The sequence below is a fragment of the Penicillium concentricum genome (assembly GCF_028827145.1).
Source record: "Penicillium concentricum strain IBT 3081 chromosome Unknown utg000001l_segment0_segment0, whole genome shotgun sequence".
Lineage (NCBI taxonomy): Eukaryota > Fungi > Ascomycota > Eurotiomycetes > Eurotiales > Aspergillaceae > Penicillium > Penicillium concentricum.
In genome coordinates this window covers 5533805-5559642 of record NW_026622754.1, presented here as the reverse complement: position 1 = coordinate 5559642, position 25838 = coordinate 5533805, and the positions used below count along the sequence as shown (strand labels likewise).

The following is a 25838-nucleotide window of genomic DNA, read 5'->3' as shown; positions in this document are numbered from 1 at the left end:
TCTGAGCCTACCCTAAGCCAACCCTGAGTCAACCCTGAGCCTACCCTAAGCCTACCCTGAGCCAACCCTAAGCCTACCCTGAGCCTACCCTGAGCCTACCCTAAGCCTACCCTGAGCCAACCCTGAGCCAACCCTGAGCCAACCCTGAGCCAACCCTGAGCCAACCCTGAGCCAACCCTAAGCCAACCCTGAGCCTACCCTAAGCCTACCTTAAGCTTACCCTGAGCCGCTGAGCTTATGTAATCCCACATGAGGGGAAAAATACCGTGAGTTCCCCGCATTGTATTGTCGTACATGATCATTCAGCACCATCCCAACGCCGACGTGTAATGTATGGTAAAATTGAACATACCGGAAGAACTGTGTCGTAACTCTCAGTACGCAGCCCGGCGTTCCATGTCATTAATGGGCCATTCTCAATATTGGCTAGTCCGGGCACCCAGCGTCTGGGTACCCTCTTTTAGTTCGAGAGATTGGGCGCGTCGAGAGTTTTTTCAACCTGAGAGCCTGTGCGCCTCCGTACTAGGCTTTGGTTTTGATCAACGCCATCATCCGTTGAGATTGTACCATATTAACAGGAAGTGAATACTGGATTCAATCTTACAAAATCTCAAAATAAATATCGTGATGCCCGATCAAATTCCAGAGCACCGGTTCCCACAATACCACCTCCTGTGCGTAGCGGCGACGGATCATTTCAGCATGTCTTCGAATATGCATTTACGCAATTCATCATCCCTACACAAAATGTTTTAGATATTCTAGACGATTATATCGGTAATGTCTCAACGTTGATTATGTCAAGCAATAAGAACAATGGGGAAAGATGGCCGTCTTTTCTTCAAAGTTGTGCTGTAGTACACTTTGATTGACCCCTCGCTCCGCCCGGGGAATTCTCGTGAAAATTGCTTGACCACCTCTGACCAAGCGAGGTTTTACTCGTCCCTTAACTTCATTAGAAGGTGATCTTCCTCCACAGACCACTTTAGTCCCTTTCTTGAAAAGGCGTGCTGCGCATCAGTCACTTCAGTGTTCAAGCTCGTATGACCACGGTCGCCGGTCCTACCGTCACATTTGTTTGATGGAGAAGCAACAGCGGCGCTCAAGGGCGCAGAAGCGCAATGAGTTAACGCACCCTTAAAAAGCCAGGACAGGAATTGTAGTCGGTCTTCGACTGAAAGGGCCGAGAATTAGGCACGGACTATAGTGAAAGAAATGCTCTGACGATAACCCGAACTTTTCTTAGACCGAGTAGAGCTAATTCTTGTATACCTTTCTCTCGTACCCGAACCTTTTTTTATTTTTGAGGCCTGGCATTCACTATCCATCATCCCCTTTGAATTCCGTCTGCGTTAAAGAGATGAGACTTTGTTCTAAGAGCGAATAAACTCCGGGGGGCATTCTTCCGGGTGCGTTGCGATACCGGCGATACTCATAGTTATTTGAGCCCGTTCGGTAACCGGAGATACATAGTCATTAAGGATTGCAGGATCGATAGTTTCAAAATTTAGAAGCTCTCTATTCTAAGTAGGGATTCTAAGATCAACACTTTGAGGATGCTAACGGGCAAAATCGATAGGATCCGAGTCACCTAACCCTAAGTCGAGGAACTAATGCTCTGTTTCCTAATGGATATAGACCTGGACAAGTCCCATGGACCCACTCCCACGAGAAAGTCTTGGCAGTCAAAATTAATGCCAAGACCGATGATCGCTACCTATTTAGGTAATTATATTACCTAACTAGGTTTAGTGTAGTCCCATGGGAGTGATGGGACCAGGATATGGGACCAAAATTTTCTTAGTCCCATGGGAGTTGGCAAGGTCTAAATGGATATTATCGGTAAAACTTATAAAAGCGACGTTATCGGCACTAACTATGCTTTATGGTTACAAGATATTCTCGAAGTTGAGAGGCTCCGGGTCACTAATAGCTGAAAGTGTCTGACCCAAGCCCTCCGATTCTCGTCGAGTGGGTGGAGCCTCGGAATCTAACCTATCTACGTAGACCTCCGTCGGCGGGCGGGTAGGAAGGGGGTGTCGCTTAGTGTTACGGAACTAGCCTAGTTGTGCAACTTAGACGGGTTTTAAGAACAAGAAGGTTTCGTTGAGGAGAGGAGTTCTCCTGAGCTAACAAATGTGTACATATTCCGTCGAAGGCGGTAACGTTTGGCAGATTCCGCGCAGCATAAGCAAGCATCTTCCATAGGGCTTCGTACGAAGTACGACGGCCCCATAACACTTAGGTTTATAGGAATAAATTTTTTAGCTCTTTGAGCTATAGTCGCTAGAATTAGAGCTTAGCGGGGTGGTAGTGATCGAGACCGGACTTAGGTAGCGATAAGTACCGGGGGGATCGCGTAATGGCTGAGCTTTGTCTTAGAAAGGGTTCCATAGACGAAACGATTCTAGGCGAAAATTGGTGCTTGACATATTGAGAAAGGTGGACAGCCAGAAGAATCCTGTAGTTATAGTTTTAAACCTAAATAAGACTAGGGCGGTGAGATACGGGGGTATAGGATATAGAGTAGGGGCGAGGGGGAAGGGAGAGGGGGTATTGAAAGGTTTCTATCTGATTGAGCATTCGAAGAGGATTGCTAACTCCTTTATAGACGAGGGTTGCCTTTGGCGGCGTAGAGGATTCGGTCCACCTCCTTTAATCCGAGCCGTTTTATCTAAGGCGTGGAGCTACATAGGTTGCACAATAAGGGGCCGAAGGCCATCGGCAAAAGCTTCCGCACACCTCGGTGGCGTCCTATTATAACCCGGTTCCATAGTGGTCGTCAGCCTGGCCTCTAATCGCTTATATATACGCTAGTCAGGGGCCGTCTATAGAATAGACCATCGTCGGCCTCGTGACGTAGTACTTGGCATCGACTAAGATTAGGTAAGGATGCGGCAATTTCGCTATTGGTCCGTATAACGGTATTGTCGTCCGGAGTCTCGTCGACCTAGTAATAACGGCTAAGAGAAACCGACTATAACGATAGTCTTACCCCGAGGCACTCTCGAACGAGCGGACCAGGGTGCACCTTTAGCACTAGGGGCTGTACAATATAACCTCGCACGGACTATGGTAAATTAAAGCGTGCGTGTCGAGGATTTCCAAGACACTGTTTTCCGGCCGAGCAAAAATGCGAGTAGAATGAGCGAGGCGCTTAGCGAGAAAGGCTCGTAAACAACATATGTTCTCGAGAGCTTCATAGTACAATCAAAGTAGGCGAGAATAGTAGTATTATATCACATAGGATGGTAAGGGCTTCGTGATCTCGAAGCATCAACTTATAAGGGACCGGTCCGCGTTGTAGGCAACGCTAGCTAGAACCGGCTAAGTGGTGGATCGAGCGATATCTCCGGTGAAATAAAAGGGGCGATGTATTAGGTAGCGAGCTAGTGCGTAGAAGTTGGTGGGGACCGAGCGAAAGGGGGTTAGATAGGAAAAAAGAAGAGAATGTGCGTCGATAGAGCTGCGAAGTGGACGAGCGGTGTTTTATAGATAGAGGATAGGTTGAGGGGCGGTAAAAGCGGCTAGAGGCGGCACTAAACCCGAACGGGAGTGAGGGTGAGGGCGCCAAACCCAAAGGGGCAAGGGGATGGCGGAGACGGGCAGGCGGTCGAGGGCGGCAGGACGGCGGTGTAATGAGAGCCGTTTCTGGCCCCCCGCTTGCCGTCGTGTGGAATACTATATCTTCCTTAGTATCACTAATTAGTTTAAACGAGGTAGTAACTATACTACTTACCTCTATTAAAGCTACGATCTCCTAGGAAGATAGATACTCCTAGAGAATTAGCCGCTAATTCTCCTATAGATTAAACCTTATTATATATATAAATATTATAATATCCTAGATTATCTTCGGTTTTAGTAAACCTCGCCGGTAATAATAAATATCACGCGTAGAGTTAAATAGTCGCTCTACGCCTATACTAGTAGCTAGGATAGATATAATATCACGGGTAATACTTATAACGTATTTCACTACCGAGCTGCGCACACCACCGAGCTGCGCACACCACCGAGCTGCGCACCCCACCCAAAACGCGTCCCTAAATTTGCACTTAATCAATTCAACCACCCACCATGCCACCAATTCGCTCTCAAAGCTCTCGAAATTCAATAGAGCAAGAAGGCAGGATCTTATTAGCTACTCAGGCTATTCAGAAACAAGAAATAAGCTCTGTTCGTGAAGCAGCACGCCGATTTAACGTACCCGAATCGACACTCCGGACACGCCTACGTGGCGTTCAACACCGCGCGACTTCTCGTGCTAATTCTCATAAACTAACACAAATTGAAGAGGATTCTCTTCAAAAATGGATTCTCTCTATGGATTCTCGGGGATCAGCACCTCGGCCTTCTATGGTTCGAGAAATAGCGAATCTTCTTCTCGAAAAGCGCGGAACTACCCCGGTCTTTTTAGTCGGCGAAAATTGGGTTACAAAATTTGTGAAAAGGAACCCTCTCCTCTCCTCCCGATTCTCGAGACGCTATAATTATAAACGTGCGAAGTGCGAAGACCTAAAGATTATTTAGGAGTGGTTTGATCTTGTTTAAAATACCATCCTTCAATTTGGAATCGACCCCGATAACGTTTATAACTTTGATGAGACTAGTTTCGCAATAGGGTTAATCGCTACTGCGAAGGTGATAATAAGGAGCGAATTCTACGGTCGGCGCTCGCTTTTACAACCTAGAAATCGCGAATGGGTGACTACTATTGAGTGTGTAAATGTATCGGGTTAGGCCCTCCCTCCGTGTATTATTTTTAAAGGCAAAGTCTACTTAGAATTATGGTTCGAAGGCCTACTAAACGACTAGCGAATTGAAGTTAGTCCTAATGGTTGGACTTCAGATAAAATTGGACTTCGCTAGCTTGAAAAGCTCTTTATTCCTAGCACTTCTCTTCGTACGAAGGGGAGGTATAGGCTGCTAGTTCTTAACGGACACGGAAGCCATTTAACCCCGAAATTCGATGAAATCTGCGAGTAAAATAGGATAATACCTATCTGTATGCCTCCGCACTCCTCTCACCTTTTACAGCCTCTTGATATCGGCTGCTTTGCTGTGTTAAAGCGATTATATAGTCGGTTAGTGGAGATGAAAATGAGACGCCAAGTTAATCATATTGATAAACTTGATTTCCTCGATTTATACCCACTCGTACGAATCGAAGCTTTTAAATCGGAGACTATTAAGAATAGCTTCGGAGCAGCTAGTTTAGTCCCTTTTTCACCAGAAAGAGTGATCTCGAAGCTGAATATTCAACTTCGAACCCCAACACCCCCTCCTAGTAGGGGGAGCGATTTAAGCCGGAATTTCACACCAAAAACACCTGCTACAGAGAAAGAACTACGTCGACAGGCTTCGTCAATCAAAGCTTTACTTCGTACGAGGTCTCGAAGCCCGCCTAGCCCGTCAGATCGTGCATTAAACCAGCTTGTGAAAGGCTTCCGTCTCACAATGCAAAGCGCTATTTTATTAGCGAAGGAAAACCAGGAATTACGCGCTGAAAATGAGAAGCAGAAGCAAAAGCGGACTAGATCCCGAAGGCATATTGCTTCTGAAGAGGGCCTTTCAATTAAAGAAGCCTCTGCATTAATTTTGCAGCAACAGGGAGCAAGTGAAGCACCTCCCCCGGCCCTGGCACCTCTAGAGAATCGGCTATTCAGCCACGTACTCGGCCCCCCGGGGGTGTGGAATATGCAGATTACCAGGGCATCGAAGGGAAACATGTCCAAATAGACCAATTAATTAGTTGAATTAATTTAATGTGTTTTGGTTGAGATAAATGCCTTTGAAATTGATCGGGTGATTTAGGTGCGCAGCTCGGTGGTGTGCGCAGCTCGGTAGTGAAATACGTTAAGAATCGGCTATTTATATTAGTTTTCTTTCTAGAATACACGAGGTAATAAACGCTACGGGGCTAGATATTTATTAATATTAGTTAGATATAAAGGATAAGGATAGATCGTTAGACTTACTAGAATTAAGATATTAAGTTAGCTTATCCTCCTATAGAGTGTTACGGAACTAGCCTAGTTGTGCAACTTAGACGGGTTTTAAGAACAAGAAGGTTTCGTTGAGGAGAGGAGTTCTCCTGAGCTAACAAATGTGTACATATTCCGTCGAAGGCGGTAACGTTTGGCAGATTCCGCGCAGCATAAGCAAGCATCTTCCATAGGGCTTCGTACGAAGTACGACGGCCCCATAACAATACCCCCCCCCCCTAGGACAATGACTGTTTGCTTCAATAGACGCCAGATTAGGAATCAATGGGAGAAGCAAACAAAATCGTGGCCTATGATTGGCCGAATAGGGCAAACGTGTTCGACGACGTCGTTGCTTTGTAGCATGTGGGCTGTAGTTGGAAGGCATAAATAGGTCCTCAATTCCCTTCTTCTTCTTCTTTTTTTTTATTTTTATTCGCAGTCTCCAAACCTCCTGTCAACCATGGAGTCGTCTAACTTCAATCTTCTGTCGTACGACCCGCGTCAAGTCGAACCCTCCTCCCGGCGTATGCTCCTGCCCCTGACTCGCATTGAGCACGGAGGGAAGCAGTATGTCAAGGTCCGTCTGACTGCTGCGGGAAACGAAGCCCTTCGAATGCTGTGCTTCACTCCAGTGCAGCGGGAAGTGTGGAGCTGGCCCTCTCCCTCCGCCCTCTGTTGTAGAGGAGCTCATTGACTAGACCGTACGAGGCTTAGCACTTTTCATAGACGCAATCAACACACAATATCGAGGTTTCTAGACTCAGTTAGCACTAGCACGAAGCGTAGTAGCTAGCCTTATCAAGGGACCCATCGATCTTTCTAAACGGTGCGGTCTTCTGTAGCCACACGTCTAACGCTATTGTGTCCTTGAGTGCGTCCGCTGGCTCTGTGGTTGGTCTCGTGTAGCCTCTCCACTTAACCTTGTAGCTCGTACGAGCGTTGTTCCTCCTGCGTGTTTGTGTCTCATCTATAATTTCTTCGATCTCCCACTCTTCTTGGTCGTCGACTATGATTGCTGGTGGTTGCGGTTCGTGTGCCAGTTGGGACGGAAGGGGGTCTTGTGTCGCGAGTCGTACGAGGTTAACATGGAATACTGGGTGAATGCCGGGTGGCGTATCCAGTCGTACTGCGTGGGAACCAATAACTTCCTGAACCCTATATTTTGCGTTCTTCCAGTCGAGCTTCTTGCAGGGTCGTTCGGTCTGTATATTTTTCAGGTTTAACCAAACAGCGTCTCCGACTTGGAAGGTAGGCGCCGGTTGTCGGTGCCGGTTAGCGTTTGCTTCCATCTGTTGGTTGGCGTAGGCTATCGATGCACGTGCCCAGTCCATAGCTCCAGCTAGCTTTCGTACGATCGTTTCTGCTTTTTGGATTGGGCTTGGTTCTGGCGTGGTAATGGTGCTGTTTATACGCGGTTCCTCGATTGGTGGGTCAAATGGAGAGAGGTTATAACCGTGGGTTAGGAAGAAAGGGCTTACGCCGGTTGCTGCGGAGACTCGTCCATTTAACGCAAGTTCGGCCATTGGGAGTAGGCGTTTCCAGTCGTTCTGTTCAAATCGTACGAAGAGGCGTAGGTACACTTCTAACGTGCTATTGTGTCGTTCGGTCTGTCCATCGGTCTCGGGGTGGTAGGCCGTCGACAGCCGTCGTATAACCTTACATAGCTGGCAGATCCGTTCCCATAGGAGGCTTGTGAATTGGGTTCCTCGGTCCGAGACGATCGAGTTTGGGAATCCGTGTTGTCGTACGAGGCTGTCAATGATTGCCCATGCGGAGTCTTCGGCCGAAATTGACTTCATCGGCCTTAGGATCACTCCCTTTGTCAGCCGATCTGTGATTACCAAGATGTTCGTACGGCTGTCGCTTGGTGGTAAATCGGTGATGAAGTCGAGGGCCACGTCTCGCCATGGTTGTTCTGGCACCGGGAGCGGCTTTAGGAGGCCTCGCTTCAGCTCTCGCCATGGTTTCGCCCCGTTACATAGGTCACAGTTCCGTACGAATCTCCGGATGTCGATCGACATATTCGGCCAGAAGTACTCGCGGCTAACCACTGTATAGGTCTCCTCCCTCCCTGGGTGTCCGGTGAGTCGAGAGTCGTGTGCGGTCTGAATGATTTTCGTACGAAGGGGCTCAGAGTTAGGGACCCATAACCTTCCGCGGAAGCGAAGTTTCTGGGCTTGGTCGATTGTGCATTCGGAAGTTGAGACTTTTAGCTTTAGTTCTGGTGGGAACTTCCGTAGGCCCTGTTGTAGTGTCCGTATAGCGCCCTGGTACTCGTCATCCCCATCTCTCGCTAGCTCCCAGTCTTGTTCGTCAGGGGTTTGCTGTGCGGTCGTGGCATGGATATTCACAGTAGCCTTATCGTCTCCTATCTGCGTTAGGAGACACTTCGTACGATCTGCGATTCTTGGGTCTTCCTCGGTTGGGTTGTCTTGGTCTCGTCGTGATAGGGCGTCCGCTCGGGCGTTGTCTGTACCGGGGCGATATTGGAAGTCGAAGTTGAACCTACTTAAGAAGAGTGACCACCGCATATGCCGTTCAGTGAGCTTCCTTGGTTTGAAGAAGTATTCTAGGTTCTTATGGTCGGTGATAACGAGGAATTTCCCTTGGACTGAACGTAGTTCTGCGTCCCATGCTTCTAGGCATCGTACGACAGCGAGCAGCTCCTTATCGTAGATCTCATAGTTACACTCGGCGGGAGCGTTTTTCTTGGAGAAGTAGGCGCATGGTCGTAGCACACCCTTATCATCGTACTGTGAGAGGACTCCTCCAACCGTGTATCCTGACGAGTCGGACTCTACCACTGTCGTACGAGATGGGTCAAAGGCTGCTAGTATCGGCTCTGTTGTGAAGAGTCGTTTTAGCTCCTGGAAGCTCTTCTCGCATATAGTAGACCAGACAAAGGGGACGTTGTTTTGCGTGAGTTGGGTAAGAGGTCGTACGACTTCTGAATAGTTTGGGATGAATTGTCGGTAGAAGTTGGCAAAGCCGAGGAATCCCCTCACGCCTCGGACTGTGGTTGGTGTTTCCCAGTCGAGTATCGCTTGCACTTTTTCAGCGTCCATCTTAACCCCTTCTCCTGCTCGTACGATAAAGCCAAGGTACTTGGTTTCGGTGCATTCGAATTCGCACTTCCCAATATCCAAGTGTAGGCCAGCTTCCTGTAGCTTCTGGAGGACCTTCTTTACGTGTTTTCGATGATCTTCGATGTTCCCTTCCGAATAGATCAATACATCGTCGAGGTAGGCGGAGCAGAAATCGTCTAGGTATTCTCGTAGGGACCAGTTGATATATTTCTGGAATGAGCTCGGCGCGTTGGCCAGGCCAAAGGGGGTAACAAGCCATTCGTAAAGTCCGTACCTCGTACGAAACGCGGTTTTCCATTCTTCTCCTTCGGCAATCCGGATCTTATGGAACGCGGCTGATACGTCGAGTTTCGTGAACCATCTCGCTCGTCCGATCTGGTTCAGCGTCTCATGAATCAGGGGAAGGGGGTAGCGGTCCTTTTTTGTGAGAGCGTTTAGCGCTCGGTAGTCGACGCAGAAACGGAGCCCTCCTCCTGGCTTTCGTACGAATAGCACTGGTGCTGCTGCTGAGGATTTGCTAACCCTAATGAAGTTCTTATCCAAGAGCTCATTTAGGGTCTTTCGTAGCACTAGAAGTTCTTCGTTCGACATATTGTAGAGGGGCCCCCAGGGGACTATTGGTTCTTTACCATTTTCTCGTATAAGTTCGATTTTATGGTCGATTCCTTCCCCGCGGTGTGGTGGGAGTTTAGTCGCTTCGTCGGGGTCAAATAAAGGGAGGAATTCGTGGTACTCAGTGGGGAGTTCCACCTTTAGGTCCTTTGGTTTCTTGGTTTTCAATGCTTTCTCGATATCGGCCATAGAGACAGCAAAGATTTGGGAATCGTACGAATTATGGTCTTTTATTGCTGACTGAATCTCTCTATGCATTGAGAGTGCCGAGATCTCTGTAGTATCGGGGAGAGGAGTTTTGCCGATCCCATAGAGGCGGGTTTTCGATGATCGAAGATATAACCGGTTCCTTAAAGGTTCGAAGCAAGCGTTCTGTTGTCTCAGCCAGGGTAGGCCAAGAATCAGGTCGTATCCGATGGAATCAGGGATCATATAGAAGTAGGTCTCTTTCTCAAAGTGGTGGTCAATTGAGAGGGAGGTTCGTACGATTTGTGAAATCGTCCCCTTTCCTCCTATTCCTCTTAATGTTCGTGGTAGGATCTCGAAAGTCTCTAAGTTCCTTTCTTTCGCAAAGGCTTCACTGATAGCTCCGTACGATAGGCATCCGCTATCGACTAAGGTACGGGCCATAGCTTGTCGGTCTAGGGTCGCGGCAATGACAAACGGTGGGGAGTTCATACGCGTGGCTTCAAATTCTTCCCAAACAGAATGTTTCAATTTTGAAGTATCTAGCGACCTCCGTACACGATTTCGTACGAAGGTTATTCTTTTCCCGAGTCGTTGTCTCCATCTGCATCGACAGCGTTCACCTCTAGAGGTCGGGTGGCAGGCCGTAGTCTACAGCCCGCAATCAGGTGCCCTCTCTGTCCGCAGCGTAGGCATTCCCCCTTCATTCGGCGTTGGTCAATCTCTTCCCGGGAGACCCATTTTGCCCGTTCGTTCGTACGAGAAGGACTGCTCCTTTGGTTTGTCTTTAGGGCCGCGATCTCGGCTTCTAGGGCGGCGATCCTAGTTGCTTGAGTAGGTTCCCAGTCCATCCTGCCGGCGTCGTCTTGGGTGTTGCTGAGATTGCCACGGAAGAAGGGTCTTAACTTCTTCTTCTGGAGCGTTTCAATCTGCCGAAGGTCGTGGTCGATCCGAAGAAGGCGGTTCCGGTAGTCATCGTACGAAGCGAATTCAGCTCCGACGGTACTCTGGAGTAGATCGACGTTGATTGCGGTCCGGAGAAGGGCCATCTTCTGGGCATCGGACCAGTGTAATCCACCCGCGGTAACTAGTGTCTGGTCGAACTCAGATAGGAAGTCGTGGAGACTCCTCCTACCCTGCTTCATCGAATTTACTCGTACGAGGGCACGTTGTTCCTTGTCTGGGTCTTCAAAGTAGAGATCCATGGCTTGGTAAAATTCATTGAGAAGGAGGGGTTTCTTCTCATTCTCCATTGCTACGATCCATGCGTGGGCTTGCTGGCTCGCAATGCCTTCTAGCCTACTAAACGCGTAGTAGGTCTTCATTTCCTCGGAGTGAAAGTAGTGGGCATCCATCAAGAACTTGATTTTCAAGTTCGTACGAAAGGCTGCGTACTCCTTAGGGTCCTGTCCATTGTAGGTTCGTACATCGGGGTAAGTTGGCCGGGTCGGCCCCCTTTCTATCCTATCGTTCTCTCGTGGTGGGGGGAAGATCTCTCCCATCGCTTGTTGTGCCGGTAGTGCGTCTGGTAGGTTGTCGTGATCAAAGGTATTATGTCGTCGTGGTTGGTAAGACATCTTGTCTCTCACTCTGTACTAGTAGGAACTCCTTACTAAGCGTCGATAAAGGTGACGAACGAAACCTAATGTTACGGAACTAGCCTAGTTGTGCAACTTAGACGGGTTTTAAGAACAAGAAGGTTTCGTTGAGGAGAGGAGTTCTCCTGAGCTAACAAATGTGTACATATTCCGTCGAAGGCGGTAACGTTTGGCAGATTCCGCGCAGCATAAGCAAGCATCTTCCATAGGGCTTCGTACGAAGTACGACGGCCCCATAACATAGAGCGATAGACTACTAGGAGTTATTTAACTCTAATATAGATTTAAGCTTAGATATTCTAACCCTAGATAATAGACCACTTAGCGATAACTAACTATCCCTAATATTAAGCCGCTCCTTATAGCGCTTAATCTAAGTCTTAAGACTACCTCGGTAAATATCTTTCTAGCTAGCTTCGCTAGGATTATCTAATTCCTATTCCTTTAATAAGAAGAATTAAAGCTTTTAGGATAGAGATAAAATTATACTAATAGTATAAAGATACCTATCGATACTATCTATATCCTTATAGTATTTTAAAGGCTTTTCTAACGTAGCTTTAAGAGTAGATTATATAAGCTATTTCTATAGAACCTTCTTCTATCTAAGTATAGCGATCGCTTTCTTAAGATAGTTAAAAAGGCGGTTATATATACTAAAGATAAGGTAGATACTTAAGTCTTTAGTCCTAGAAATAAGACTTATAAACTTATAGAATAGTTTAAGTGTAAGTAATTTAGCAGATAGAATATTATAGCCTAATAGTAGGTTATAATATTTTATAGAGGAAGTAATATCTTATATAATATGATTATATAAGATATAGTATTGAAGGTTATACTTATCCTAAATAGGAGATAAAGATATATGTATATGGATGAGAATATATTAAGAAGTATGTACAATATATATTAGAGAGTAGACTGTCACCCCTTTTATAGACAGTCTAGGAGGCAAATATAGGATAATATAAGATATTGTTGCGGAACTAGCCTAGTTGTGCAACTTAGACGGGTTTTAAGAACAAGAAGGTTTCGTTGAGGAGAGGAGTTCTCCTGAGCTAACAAATGTGTACATATTCCGTCGAAGGCGGTAACGTTTGGCAGATTCCGCGCAGCATAAGCAAGCATCTTCCATAGGGCTTCGTACGAAGTACGACGGCCCCATAACAGATATCATATTATCTCACGATTTATGGCGATTTAGAAGTGAGTCATAATATAGTTTACCACTATTAGTTAACTAGTATATCCTTAGATATAGTAATAGTTACCAGTAATTTATATATGATATCCTTCACACCATTATACTCTACTATAATATACTATTATACCAAGAAAAGACATCATGAAACGGATAGAGTTCTCCGCTCTTTCCTACACCCCTTCGTTATATTGTGTTTTCTTGATGAGGTGTAGTGCGCCGGAAAATAAGGGCAGTAGCAATGCTATCAACGAACTAACTATCACAGTATAAACGACCCTGTGGGGGCTAATCCCTTCTGGGTATAGTCCGAGGTGGGCTGAGTGCATTAGTGTTGCTCACTGATTGGACACTAAGCATCACTGAGTAATTAGAGAGCATCTAATGAGCACTCACTGAGCACTCACTGAGCATCAGTCATCCTGCACGTGACTGATCTGAGCATGATCACTGATCTGAGCCCGTGCTGACATCTACTCAGTGAGCCTGAGCCTGAGCACCCTCATAAAAGCGGCGGCAGCTCAAATAGGAAAGCCCCACCCGCCAGGGAATATCCGGTACGTATAGGTGCATATGTAGGTTTTGGAACTTTGGCGTTGGTCATACCCGTTTTGGTTTTCTCTTTTTGGATATAGGATTGAAAAATTGATTGACAGATATCTCCTTGCATGGGATGTGTATCATGTATAGGGTCCAATAGATAAATTGTTTCAGGAATGTTCCCGGTGGATCAGATATAAGGATCTAAGTATGGAGTATGGAGTACGGAGTAGAATAAAATCAACTCTGGAGTACTCGAGCTATTATGTATGCCTAGGCTGTACCCCTGAAGTGAAATAAAATAAAAAAATAAAATAAAGCGCAGATTGGCCGATAGGCCGAGAACTTTAAGTTTGACCAATCAAATTGTCCTAAATCACCCATATGCTCCTTCCCAAAGTCTCGAAAGGACCGAAAATGGATCAGAAACAGAATAGGAAATGTCCACTCTCCCAAATGAGGAAAGCGCCGACTCCGATTTGTCCTTTTTTTTCTTCTTAATTTCACCAAAAGGACCTCGTAGGCCCTCTCTTTCAGGCCTCCTCTTTCCATTCCTTCTCGAAGTCACCCCTTGACCACTTTCGTCATCTCGCGTTAAGAGTCGCGAGTGAGTTTGATCCCGCCTCCACATGGGGTGCTGCTTATTATTTTCTTAAGATTGCGTGTCCTGAGGACACTTCTTCTTCCACCCCCCCCCCCCCCCCCCAATACTCTTTTCCCTCAATCCCGAGAATCGCGTTATGCGATGAGATTGTCACTCCGTGTCGGTGCTGCTGCGGCACTCATCATCCTGACTCTCGTCCTGGTCACTCGCAGTATTAAGACCAAGGGTGAATCAATCCAGGATATATGGCATTTCGATACAGGCTCCTTCCGCACATCCTTTAGACCAAAGCCGAAACAAGATGGATCTCAACGGAAATGGCGAATTGCATCGGACAATAAACCCGCTCTGCTTTACCAGACCACCGATATCACGGTCCCTAACCAGGGTGCCATTGTGATGGGCAAGCGCAAGGAGGAAGATACCGCCTGGGTTGCGGCAGAGCTAGCAGAGTGAGTGTGACTCAATCGTGTTCTTAGAAGAAGACAGCGCTAATTGAATCTCTCTCTAGATGGCGCAGCGTTATTTACACCGTCGACGATGTCAATGTCCCCACGCACACCCCGAAGAACAAGGGTCGCGAGGCTCTCCCCTACCTCCAATACCTGATCGACCACTACGATGACCTTCCGGAGGTGGTGGTCTTCCTCCACAGTCACCGCGACGGCATAATCGCCGGCTGGCACATCGACACCATGGATTACAGCAATGTGGACTCGGTGCGCGCGTTACAGAGAGAGTTCGTGCAACAGTCAGGCTTTGTCAACTTGCGTTGCCAATTGAGCCCAGGATGCCCCTCCGCCATCCAACCATTCCGCCAACCCGCCAATCTCGAAAGCCCAGGCGAGGCACATTACGCGGCTGCATGGAAAGAACTATTCCCCAATACGCCCGTTCCCCGCGAAATCGCCGCCCCGTGTTGCTCCCAGTTTGCCGTTTCCCGAGACCAGATTCTCCAGCGCCCCCATAGCGATTACCAGCGCATGTACGACTGGGTGATGAACAACGACCTGTCGGACGAGGCTACCGCAAACATTATGGAGTACTCATGGCATATCATCTTCGGCAAGGAGCCCGTCTTGTAAGTTGTCCTGCAATTGTATCTTTTCTCCGCTAACACGTTTGCTTGCAGCTGCCCTGATTTGTTCCAATGCTATGGAGACGTCTACGGCGAAGAAGTCATTTTCACCTACTGATCATTTCAAGTCATTCCTCTTATGCCTACAAGGGCCGGTAGCTCTTGTATCTCAGGAATACGTTTCTTTATTACCCGGCACTTGCCGGAACTCCCCCGGGGGGGGAATACCATGGCTACTGGGAAGACACAGTGCCAATGCCACATGATGACCTGCTTCGATGTCAATTTTTTTTCTTTTTCAATCGGAAGCAAATGTACAAAGACTCAAATGTGCCAAGCTATCACAGTGATATCATCTGTCTCGCCTCGAGTTGCACGTCCAACTCAGGAGCATGAGACATTCCTTTCGTGCTACGGCACCCATGTATAGTTTATTTGATTCGAATCTTATTCCTGTTCAATCATACACCCGTGAACAGGGTACATATGTAGCTACCCCGTAGCTCTCTCCCCCTTCCCATCCCGCAGAACCATCTCCCTGGCTACCTCATCCCACCGATACATCCCCCCACTACCAACATTATAATGATAATAATTATTCGTCCCACCAGGAACAACAGCCCGTCGAAAGGTAATATTGATCCGTCCCCTCGTCATCTCCCCCTTCCCTTTCCGCTTAGGAATACTATGCAACCAATTCGACTGCGTCGCACCACGCATAACAACCATATCGCCGGACCCAAGACTCATCTTAATCTGCCGTGGGACCGTACCAGGCCTGGATCCAGGAGATACGGTATTCAATGTTCCACCTGCTGTACGACTCCGCGTCACACCGGTACCACCCGGACCGGACATTGCATGTGCACCAGGAACGCATCCACCCGTCGTCTGGTTCACATTCCCTCCGGAAAAGGGTTTATGCTTCATTAGGAAATCCCGCTCGCCGCCTAGAGATAGCGAGGCGATGTTCGGTTCGGGACCGAGAAAACGCTCGTCATCTGAGTGGAAGGCGATGCTGTCCTCGCCGCTGGCGTAGTAATTTACCAGGCAGAAATTGTAGCTGGGGTTTTTAGGACCTGATGCGGTTGCATTCGCTGCTTCGACTTGTTTCCGTAGGAGATCGAGACATGCTGGTATTGGACGCGGCGTGCACTGGTATTTGGTTTTCGGGGTTGGTGTTTTGGTCTTTGTTTCTAGGAGTACCAGGTCGTTGTCTTGTTGGATGAATGTCGATGTTTCATCAACTCCGAAGACAGTTGTCCATCTTGGTGTGTTGATTTGCGTTTCGATGTCGCCGCGTCGGGCTGTGTATTGGACGCGGTAGAAGGGGAGTTCGCGACGGAGGAATTTGAATAGCTCGTTTGCTGTTGGGCGGGGGATGTACGGTTGGAAGTAAAGGAGGTCGAGGTGGGGTTGGTTGTTTATTTCGAGGGGTGAGGCTGCTGGTGTTGCGTGTTCTAGGCCGACTTCGATGTGGGAGGGGAGTTGAGTGATTGGGATTGGATAGCTTGGGTGTTGGCTTGGGGGTTTGGTGTCTTCAATTGGGATATTGCTTGTCTCTGGGGTTGAGGTGGTGGACTCGGTAGGTTCGGTTTTGGGACGTTTTGGGGGTGTGGTTGATGGTTTGAAGAATGAGTCAAGTGTGCGTTTTGCCATGGTGGAATGAGACCCCAAGGTGTTTAACATTGGTGATTGTAATTGAGACAGTATGTTCACGGGGCACGCGACTTGGAGAATTGATGGTGATGTCATTTCGATCCCGATCTATACGATCTATACATCCCGATCTGGCTTGGCATACATCTTGTAACATTGCATTTGTAGAGTAACCCGAGATCGTTTTCTCGGGTTATATACCTAACTGTTCAACTCCCTCAGTCTCGGCAATCTTAATCACATATTTCACCGCAGATGCCTTGCCAGCCTCCAGATCTTTCAATGCGCCCTCGAGACCTCCCAGTCCACCTTTTCTCACTTCATATGGGTGGCCCGAGAACCAACCTTGTGCCAGACCTCGACCAATGAATTGGAAAAGAGCAGCCCCAAACTCCTTATCACCAAGAGCCTGGCCCTCAGCAGAGGGCATATGAACAGACGCAACCATAGTCCGATGGATGCTAATTTGCTCCTGCACCTTATCGACTTCCGTAGGTAAGACGACAGCGATCTTCCCAGGTTTATCGAGAGCAGCACCGATATTCTCATAGCTTCCCTTCTCGGACACGGCATCGTAGGCATGATGAATGGGTATACCCTTGCCAGCAGCCCTGATCCCCGAGTGGATGGCGTCAAAGCCTTCGCGATAGTCAATGATCGTATCTCCTTTTTCTCTGCTGATCAACGTCTCGACGAAGGGAGCGCCTTTGCCTGCAACAGCGATGATGGGGTGTATGTTTGATAGTTGAGCGAACTTGATCGCGAATGCGCCAACCGCTGTGGCACCGCCGTACACAACCAGCGGAGTGGGTTTATCGGCGGGGCCCCAGGGCAGAGGCAGCTTCAGCTGTTGATGTAGACCCAATGCAGCAGTCATCGCAGCGAGGGGGATAGTAGCAGCCTCTGGTCAATATGTTAAGTTTCATTCCCGTGGTAATTAAAACATGGGGGACTTACCTTCAAAGCTGGTCTTCTCGGTGAGATGGAATGTTGTGTATTCCCATGCAATAGCGTATTCAGCATAACTTCCATGCGGGCTGCCTAGCTCGTGCAGCGCGGCCACTTTGTCTCCTTCGCGGAAGTTCCGGACTCCCTCTCCTACTGCCTCCACATACCCTGCGACATCGTCTCCCTGGTTCATGACATTGTCTGGTCGCCATTTGGGGCGTTTCCAGTCCTTCGGGTTGGTACCTGACACCACTACCCGAATGAGGACCTGGCCGGCTTTGGGGGTGGGGCTGTCAACATCGCGGATGATGACCGAAACGGTCGTGTCGATAATGGCTTCTTTCATTTTGAAATTGGTACTTGATATTGAAATCCAAGCAGCCCAGATCGATATTCCGAGGTATATATTGGATTGATTTGTAATGTCCCAAGTCCTCCTTTGGGAAGTTCATCTGCAGGGTCCCGGACTCCCGGACGTAATTATTAATTGAGCTTATCTCCGGCTTTACATGTATCAACCAGATACCTTGTATATGCATGTAGACGAAACAAGAATGGCTTTAGTTCTCCTGATACCGAGGAATGGTTTCCCCTGCCCGCCACTTGTACTTGCTTCCAGGATGATCTTCTGGCAAACGCTGCGATCCAATGAACACTTCGCGAGCTGTAGCACCTTCTTTCTCAACATCCTCTCTGAACACCCCCTCCGTCGCAGTTCAGGCAATAAGAACTCAACGATATCTTCGAAAGTTCCGGGATTCACAATATGGGCAAGATTGAAACCATCCACGTCGGATATCTCCACCCATCTTTCCAACCCATCTGCAACTGTCGTGGGACTGCCAACAACCTTGGCCTGCAGTCCCCCCACACTGATGTACTCCACAATCCTCCGTTTGGTCCATGGCAAGCTATCCGTGCCTGGCACCGTAGCAGACCATCTCCGAACAATGGACTGGACCCGCGGAGAGTCGCTGAACCGGAAATCCTCATCATCAGCATGACTCGACAGGTCAATTCCAGTCCATCCACCAAACAAAGCTAATGCACCTTCGTCATCGGCATATTGGAGATAATCCTCCCGCTTTGCCTTTGCTTCTTCATCTGTCGCTGCGACAATCACGTTGATACCCACGATGACTTTGATATGATTGGGATCACGGCCGTGCTGTTTGGCAATATTCCGTATATTATCCACCGTCAAGCGAGTACCCTCGGGTGTCTGACCACCGATGAAGATTGCCTCCCCGTGCTTTCCACCGAATTGACCACCGGCCTCGGACACGCCAGCTTGGAACAGGAATGGCGTACGCTGTGGCGATGGCTCGCAGAAATGAGGCCCAGGGACATCAAAGTATTTCCCTTTGTGGTTTATCTCTCGCACACCATCGCTAGCAATGTATGTTCCTAGCTGTCGGTCGGCGAGCACGGCGTCGTCTCGGAAACTTCCTTCCCAGAGCTTGTAGAGCACCTCGAGATATTCATCTGCTATTGCGTATCGCTCATCGTGAGGAATTTGCTCGTTCAGCCCGTGGTTTCGGGCTGCGCTGTCCAGATACGAGGTGACAATATTCCATGCCAGGCGGCCCTGGCTGAGGTGATCCACGGTAGAGAGTCGGCGTGCGAGCGCGTACGGTTTCTCGTATGTCACGCTGGCGGTCACTCCAAAAATGAGATTCTTTGTGACGGCAGACATGGCAGGAACAAGGTACAATGGGTCGTTGACCGGAAATTGCGCGCCTGATGCCAACGCGGGAACAACATTACTAGGGCCCTTGTACACGTCGTATGCCCCTAGGGTGTCCGCAAGGAACATCGCATGGAAACCGGCTTTGTCAAGCAACTGAGCTAGATCGGTCCAGAATGAGAGTGTTTTGTACTGATCGGTCTTGTTTCTAGGATGCTTCCATAGCCCGGGTGCCAAATGGCCCGGGGTATTCATGACGAAAGCATTGAGGATGATCTGCTTTTTGCCGGATGGTATAACTTCACCCATTTTGAACTGGAATTCTCTCAATATGTAGTAAATTTAAAAAGGCACTGAGGGCTAACACTGAGTCTTGAGCAATGGGAGTCGCTTTGTATACATAGCGGAGAAGTATGCGCCAAGAGCTGTCACCATCGCAGAATCATTGGAGGTTTATCCCCCATTGGTAATTGAGATTCGACATTTGCTATGATTATTTTGAATCCTATATCGGCCGACACATTAGACTCCTGTGTGGGGTACGCAGTGACCCCTGTCGTTCGCGATTCCAAGTCGTTTTATCGCAATCTGGGTGTTAAGGCACGCAATCCCCATCACAATCACAGATATTCCACAACTACTACATGTTGACCTTATTAGCGTTGTTTCGATCTTCCAATGGCCATATGCCTAGACTGTTTAGCCGCGTCTCTCTCACTAATTCCGTATAACGCAATTGCGGACATGGACGACGTGAGATATATCGCCCACATGGCAACTCTGATTGTTACGCAATCCTTTAGAGAACGTCAATTGGCTGCAGATCTACAGAGACAAGGCTTGGCATTGAAGATATGATGGACCCTGCAGAGAATAAATATTTCTCGGCCCTGCGCCTTTGAACTTGGCTTTACTTTGCCCAGACATGTCTAACACGATAGATCCGTCCAAGTTAGCTTTGATCCCCAAAGGGGCGGCCTATGGCCTTCTCATTGGTCTCAGCGTTGTGTTCTGTGGAGTGATTTTGATTGCCGTCAAGGTACAGAAAGCGTATCTTGCTGAAGATTCTGGAAAGTCCGAAATGTTCATGGTCGCCAATCGCTCCGTGGGAAGAGGATTGTGTGCATCAGCAGTCTTCAGCTCCTGGATGTGGATCAACGAGACAGTATTGTGTGCGGCGATGACATATAGGTACGGCCTTGCAGTGCCTCTGGTATGTTCCCTTACGCCCTCGAATGACGTTGCACGACTGACGGATCATAGTGGTGGGGATCTGGTCTATGCTTCCAAATTGCACTGATGGCAGCACTTGGCGTTATGGCCAAGATTCGAGTCCCTTATGCTCATACGTCGCTGGAAGTTGTTCGGATGCGCTATGGCAAGATCGGACATCTCGTGTTTATCGTGCTTAACCTCGTCAACAACGTTTTCGGCTGCGCCTCGATGATTATGACGGGCTCCCAACTCATTCATGGTGTTTCGGGCATGCACTATGTAGCAGCAACTATTCTCGTTCCCCTCGGAGGTTTGTTCTATTTCTCTTATAAAAATGAGTCGGGAAACAGAAGTTAACCTCTTTATAGTTGTCCTCTATACAGCTGTGGGTGGCCTGAAGGCCACATTCCTGACGGACTTTTTGCACACGGCTATTGCTCTCATTCTCATCATCTATTTCACGATCGCTGTTTTGACAAACTCGGCGGTCGGTGGACTGGGTGGTTTGTATGATAAAGTAATTGCAACAGCTGGTGATAATTACATCCCTGGCAACTATGAAGGCTCGCTTCTTACATTTAAGTCCAAGGATGCTATTATTTGGGGGTTGATTCTCAAGTTTGGAAACCTGGCACTCGTCGTCATGGTAAGTCAATTCCACAAACCGATCTTTGAAACGTCCCTAGAAAGACCATTGAGAGCCGCAAAACTTGAAGTTTTTACAAAGCTAATATTTCATTGATAGGACACTGCATTTTGGCAAAAGTCCTTCGCTACAGAGGTCAAGGCGACAGTGCCAGGATACAATATTGCTGCATTGGCAGTTTTCGGTATCCCCTGGGGTCTAGGCACAGTCATTGGTTTGGCAACGAGGGCAATTCACGATACCCCAATCTTTCCGACCTACCCTGGTCTGCTTACTGCCACTGAAGTCAGCTCGGGTATGGTGATGCCATACACCATCAAAGCACTCATCGGAGACAAGGGAATCATTGGATTCTTCTTCCTTTTGTTCATGGCTTTGACGAGTACCGTTTCCTCATCAATGATTGCCGTCAGTAGCATCTTGTCTTATGATATCTATAAGACATACCTCAACCCAAAAGCTACCGACAAGCAAATCGTGGGAGTGAGCCACTTGACTGTAGTTATCCACGGTGTCTTTATCACCGGAATTTCCATCGCTCTCAACTATGGAGGAGCAAATATGACATGGATCGGATACCTGAGACCCATCATCTCATGTCCAGGAATCATCCCTATGATTCTCACTTTGTTCTGGTCTAGGCAGACCCGGATAGCTGCAATTATCTCTCCCGTGCTTGGCTTCTTTTCGGGTCTCACTGTCTGGTTGGCAACAACCAAATATATGTATGGCACTATTAGCATCACGACAACTACAAATCCCTATCCGGCGCTATATGCAGCGATCACTTCTTTCTTTACGCCAGCTCTCTATTCGGTTGTCCTGTCATTCTACAACCCTTACAAGTTCGACTGGAGGGTGTTCCTCCGGATTGAGCTTGCAGATCAAGCAGAAATACAGTCGCCCTCGGACACAAGTACATTGAACGAGAGCAGTGAGGAAGACCATTCAAGTGATTCCAAGCATGCCGCTGGATCTGTCAAACCGGTTGCCAATAGTCAACCAGAAAGCATCAACAACGACCCAGAGCAGATTGGAATCAGTGAAAAGAATTCTACGAAGAAAGCTTCGTCGCCATCTTCCATGGAAATCAGTCTCGATGACATTCAGCACCCATTCGACGACGCAACGTTGAAAGAGTTGTACAGATGGCTCAAGATTGCTTGGTACATGTTCGGAGCTATCGTGCTGATCACGTTTGTTGCTTGGCCTCTTCCACTGTACCGTGACTATATCTTCACGAAATCATTCTTCGCGGGATGGGTAGTTGTCGCCATCATCTGGCAGTTCGCTGCCTTTGGGGCAGTTGTGATTTTCCCACTTTATGACGGACGGCAGGATATTTCAATCGGTGCGAGGGGTATCTGGAAGTCTTCCAAAGAGTATATCGGCAGAGGCAAGAAAGATTAGACGAGCTAGACACATAATTTGCTTACTTCAATGTTTTATATGCACCAAAAATAGAGCGGGGACCGGATAGAGAAATATACAGAGCGGGTAGCCCCGCCAGCTCCGTACATTTGTAGTCTTCGTAAATATAAGTCTTTATGACACCACCGGACTGACCTGGAGAATACGTTCTAGTTCATTTAAGAGTTGCTCTTTTTGTCACATTTTGTCTCTTTCACTCATCTTCCGCAATCGGATCACGAAGTGATACCTAGTACCCATCGTCAGTGTACTGATTGTAACCTTGCAACCATGCCTGTCAAATCCCAAAATATTTACGACAACCCAGAATTCTTCGTGGCGTACGGAAACCTCCCTCGATCTCAACACGGTCTGCCGGCGGCACCAGAATGGCCTGTCCTGGAGGAGATGATCATCAACCCGAAGTCCTCTGCTACAGGGCCATCAGAAAACCCTTTGAAAGAATCTCACATTCTTGACTTGGGGTGTGGTTACGGATGGTTCGTCCGCTGGGCCCGTGAGAAAGGCGCTGGTTACGTCAAAGGAATCGATATTTCCGAAAACATGATCAACCGAGCAAAAGAGTTTGAGGCTGAGATCAATCATCAAATAAGCAATGGGGCGGTGGCAACAGCCCCTGCTACAGAAGTCACCTTCGGAATTCAGGATCTCGAGACTATAAGCTTGACTTGCCAGCCTGAACATGGGTTGTATGATCTGGTTTATAGTTCCCTAGCCTTTCACTACATTGAGGATATCGTACGACTTTTCCGTGAAATCCATAGCTGCTTGAAAAAGGGCAATGGTCATGAGCCAAGGGGGAGGTTGATCTTCTCTGTTGAACACCCCATTGGAACCGCCCTCGTCAATCCAGGGCCGGGATTCAAAGTAATACAGGAAGGAGGTGAAGACCGGATAGTGTGGCCATTGAACTCTTATAGCAGCGAGGGCCTACGTTTGAGTAGTTGGCTGGGAGCAGAGGGAGTGAGAAAATATCATCGCACTGTTGAGACCTATGTCACAGCCTTGCTTGAGAACGGATTTGTGTTGACCGGATTGAAAGATTGGTGTCCTTCAAAGGAGGCTGTCGCAGGCCAGCCAGAATGGGGAGCCGAGAGACATCGTCCATACTTTCTGCTGATTTCCGCGGAGGTGAGGGAATGAGACCATGGTGGTGTTGAGATCACGAGACCGGTTTCCACATTGAATTTGGCCAGTAAAATGATAACAAAATGATACATATTGAGCATTATCCTCTTACTACAATACGGTGGCTATGTACAAGTATTTTCAAATTCAAAATAGTATACCCATAGAGCACCAGCAAAAATGACCAGCAATTGGAAGGTTGCTGAGCCAACTACCTCTAGTCAAATGACCAACCGCCCGTCTTGTCAGCGAAGAAGTTATCTGGATCATACTTCTTTTTTATCTCTTGCAATTTCCCATATGTAGAGAAGGTCGACAGAGGATTTTGATCATGATTTGCATCATTGATGAACAACGGAAGACCTTTAGCATTGGTTGTCGACGCAACCATATCACGGAAGCTAGACTGTATGGCATCATAGTCAGGCTGGCTCATTCCCGGCAGCGTTGTAATCAAATAATTCAACCAGAACCATGGACCGTCGGGCATATCCATTGCATTTCCACCCTGCGCTTTGCTGGCATCTGTCAAGCTTTTTGGGACAGGCTGGAAATCGAGCGAAAGGAGCAGGTATTTGCCTTTGTTCGACTCGCCCCAGTTGCGCCACACATCCAGAGCATTCTTACACTCATCATTATCGGCACGGTGGACTCCAACACGGAAAATATTGTTCCCGCGTGAAATCTCGCTGGCGATTGGAAGTGGCATGTCAGCTACATCGGGGTAGGACTTGAGGCCAGTAGTATCGAGGAGATGTGGAATGCTCGTGAAGTTCGCGAACGCATCACCTGCGTCAGGGCCATCATAGACTAGAAACATGATAATGACCTCGTCCAGGTTCAGATTCATATCAGGGGTGGGCAGCTTCTCGTAAGTGCCGATAATGCTGGCTTTTGGGTCGGTGTTGTATCGGATGAAATTGCCAATTGCTTCAACGACGGTATCCTTCTGGGGAAAGGCGTAAATAATATTGCCCGCGAAGAATTGACCAATAGGGCGACTCTGGACCGTATACTTCGTTACAACACCATAGGCATTGCCTCCGCCGCCGCGCGACGCAAAGAACAGGTCGGGGTTAGATGTGTTGGACGCTATCACGATCTGACCATCAGGAAGAACAATTTCCAGCTCCCGGAATGAATCACAGGCCATGCCATATTGGGGAGAGAGATAGCTCATGCCACCACCGAGAGCAAGACCGGTTCCCACACCGGAGAGCCGGGCTCCAACCACTGTGCGGTTATAGTCCGCGAAGTAGTCGTATATGTCGCCAAACACACCACCTGGTCCGTATGTTGCCAGCGTAGTGTCTGGATCATACGACTTTTCCGAGAGGCTGCTCAAGTTAATGAGGACGCCTTTGTCGGTTGACGAAAAGAACTTGTTAGGATTATGTCCTCCCCCTCTGACTGCAAACCGGCTCCCGGCTGCTCGGATGGCCTGAAGAGTCACAGAGACATCTTCTGAGGACGAAGGATATACGACACAGGATGGTTTGAAGGCATTCTGGGGCGTACTCCAGTACTCAGTGCTAGTGATATACTTTAAATTGAGATTGCTGGTAATGACTTTGGAAGATCCCAGTTGTGATGTTATATTGGAACAAGCTGCTGGACCGGGATCAGCTGCCAAACAACCAACAGGTCCCAAAATGCCAACTAGGGCCAAGGCGAGCGATAGCATAATCGGTATGCTAGATCGTCACAACACTGTAAAGACGATGGGCAATTGAGTCGATGGCTCTGACAATAAGGAACTACGTGAACTAAAAAATCAAGTGCATATGTATGTGTTTATATATCTTTGTATCTATGCGTGGTGATCTACACAGAAAGCGGCCTCGGAATATTTATACGACGCGAATACGACAAACTGTAGAAATACGATGGATTCCGGCAATGAACCCAAAAAAGGCCAAGAAAGTGGTGATCTTGATCATTCTAGGATGTCGATCAACGGTCGTTCTACCGTTTCGCCAGGAAGCGGGGAAATCCTTCACGGGAAACAACCCCGGTGCCCAACATACGGCTTGCCAGTTTGGCGAAGAGAATTATGCAAATTGCGCTAAACAATGTTCGAACCCTATATTGACCTCGGTCTTTGCAATTAAGTTCAAGTTTATGCAAGGCGGATATATATCGTCGAGCCAGGGATTCTGGCTGATCCTGGGGCCCACTTTGCACATGTCGCCCTGGTAATAATATATACTAAATTTGCGGCAAAGC

General features: G+C 48.0%; 9 protein-coding genes across 9 annotated transcripts; 3 read left to right on the top strand and 6 right to left on the bottom strand.

Moving 5' to 3' along the window:
- Positions 1-935: 935 nt before the first annotated feature.
- N7517_002122 (uncharacterized protein) lies at positions 936-1328 on the bottom strand (the record flags this gene model as incomplete). Its single annotated transcript, XM_056719852.1, has 2 exons — positions 936-1174; positions 1226-1328. 2 exons carry the CDS (start codon positions 1326-1328, stop codon positions 936-938), a joined length of 342 nt encoding a protein of 113 aa, XP_056583987.1.
- Positions 1329-1373: 45 nt separating this feature from the next.
- On the bottom strand, positions 1374-2461 carry N7517_002121 (uncharacterized protein; the record flags this gene model as incomplete). Its single annotated transcript, XM_056719851.1, has 2 exons — positions 2348-2461; positions 1374-1518 (listed from the first exon to the last, which is right to left on the bottom strand). Exons 1-2 carry the CDS (start codon positions 2392-2394, stop codon positions 1374-1376), a joined length of 192 nt encoding a protein of 63 aa, XP_056583986.1. The 5' UTR covers positions 2395-2461.
- Positions 2462-13961: 11500 nt separating this feature from the next.
- N7517_002120 (DUF3431 domain-containing protein) lies at positions 13962-15016 on the top strand (the record flags this gene model as incomplete). Its single annotated transcript, XM_056719850.1, has 3 exons — positions 13962-14272; positions 14332-14901; positions 14953-15016. The coding sequence occupies 3 exons, from the start codon at positions 13962-13964 to the stop codon at positions 15014-15016; spliced, it is 945 nt and encodes a 314-aa protein (XP_056583985.1).
- A 374-nt stretch (positions 15017-15390) lies between these two features.
- N7517_002119 (alpha-ketoglutarate-dependent dioxygenase AlkB family protein) lies at positions 15391-16557 on the bottom strand (the record flags this gene model as incomplete). Its single annotated transcript, XM_056719849.1, has 1 exon — positions 15391-16557. One exon carries the CDS (start codon positions 16555-16557, stop codon positions 15391-15393), a length of 1167 nt encoding a protein of 388 aa, XP_056583984.1.
- Positions 16558-16750: 193 nt separating this feature from the next.
- N7517_002118 (zinc-binding alcohol dehydrogenase family protein) lies at positions 16751-17851 on the bottom strand (the record flags this gene model as incomplete). Its single annotated transcript, XM_056719848.1, has 2 exons — positions 16751-17460; positions 17515-17851. The coding sequence occupies 2 exons, from the start codon at positions 17849-17851 to the stop codon at positions 16751-16753; spliced, it is 1047 nt and encodes a 348-aa protein (XP_056583983.1).
- Positions 17852-18019: 168 nt separating this feature from the next.
- N7517_002117 (LLM class flavin-dependent oxidoreductase) lies at positions 18020-19501 on the bottom strand (the record flags this gene model as incomplete). The annotated part of the gene is made up of 1 exon (XM_056719847.1): positions 18020-19501. The coding sequence occupies one exon, from the start codon at positions 19499-19501 to the stop codon at positions 18020-18022; it is 1482 nt and encodes a 493-aa protein (XP_056583982.1).
- A 616-nt stretch (positions 19502-20117) lies between these two features.
- On the top strand, positions 20118-22463 carry N7517_002116 (sodium:solute symporter family protein; the record flags this gene model as incomplete). The annotated part of the gene is made up of 4 exons (XM_056719846.1): positions 20118-20405; positions 20456-20717; positions 20776-21053; positions 21153-22463. The coding sequence occupies 4 exons, from the start codon at positions 20118-20120 to the stop codon at positions 22461-22463; spliced, it is 2139 nt and encodes a 712-aa protein (XP_056583981.1).
- A 291-nt stretch (positions 22464-22754) lies between these two features.
- Positions 22755-23627, top strand: N7517_002115 (class I SAM-dependent methyltransferase; the record flags this gene model as incomplete). Its single annotated transcript, XM_056719845.1, has 1 exon — positions 22755-23627. One exon carries the CDS (start codon positions 22755-22757, stop codon positions 23625-23627), a length of 873 nt encoding a protein of 290 aa, XP_056583980.1.
- A 202-nt stretch (positions 23628-23829) lies between these two features.
- N7517_002114 (FAD-binding oxidoreductase) lies at positions 23830-25296 on the bottom strand (the record flags this gene model as incomplete). The annotated part of the gene is made up of 1 exon (XM_056719844.1): positions 23830-25296. One exon carries the CDS (start codon positions 25294-25296, stop codon positions 23830-23832), a length of 1467 nt encoding a protein of 488 aa, XP_056583979.1.
- Positions 25297-25838: the final 542 nt, after the last annotated feature.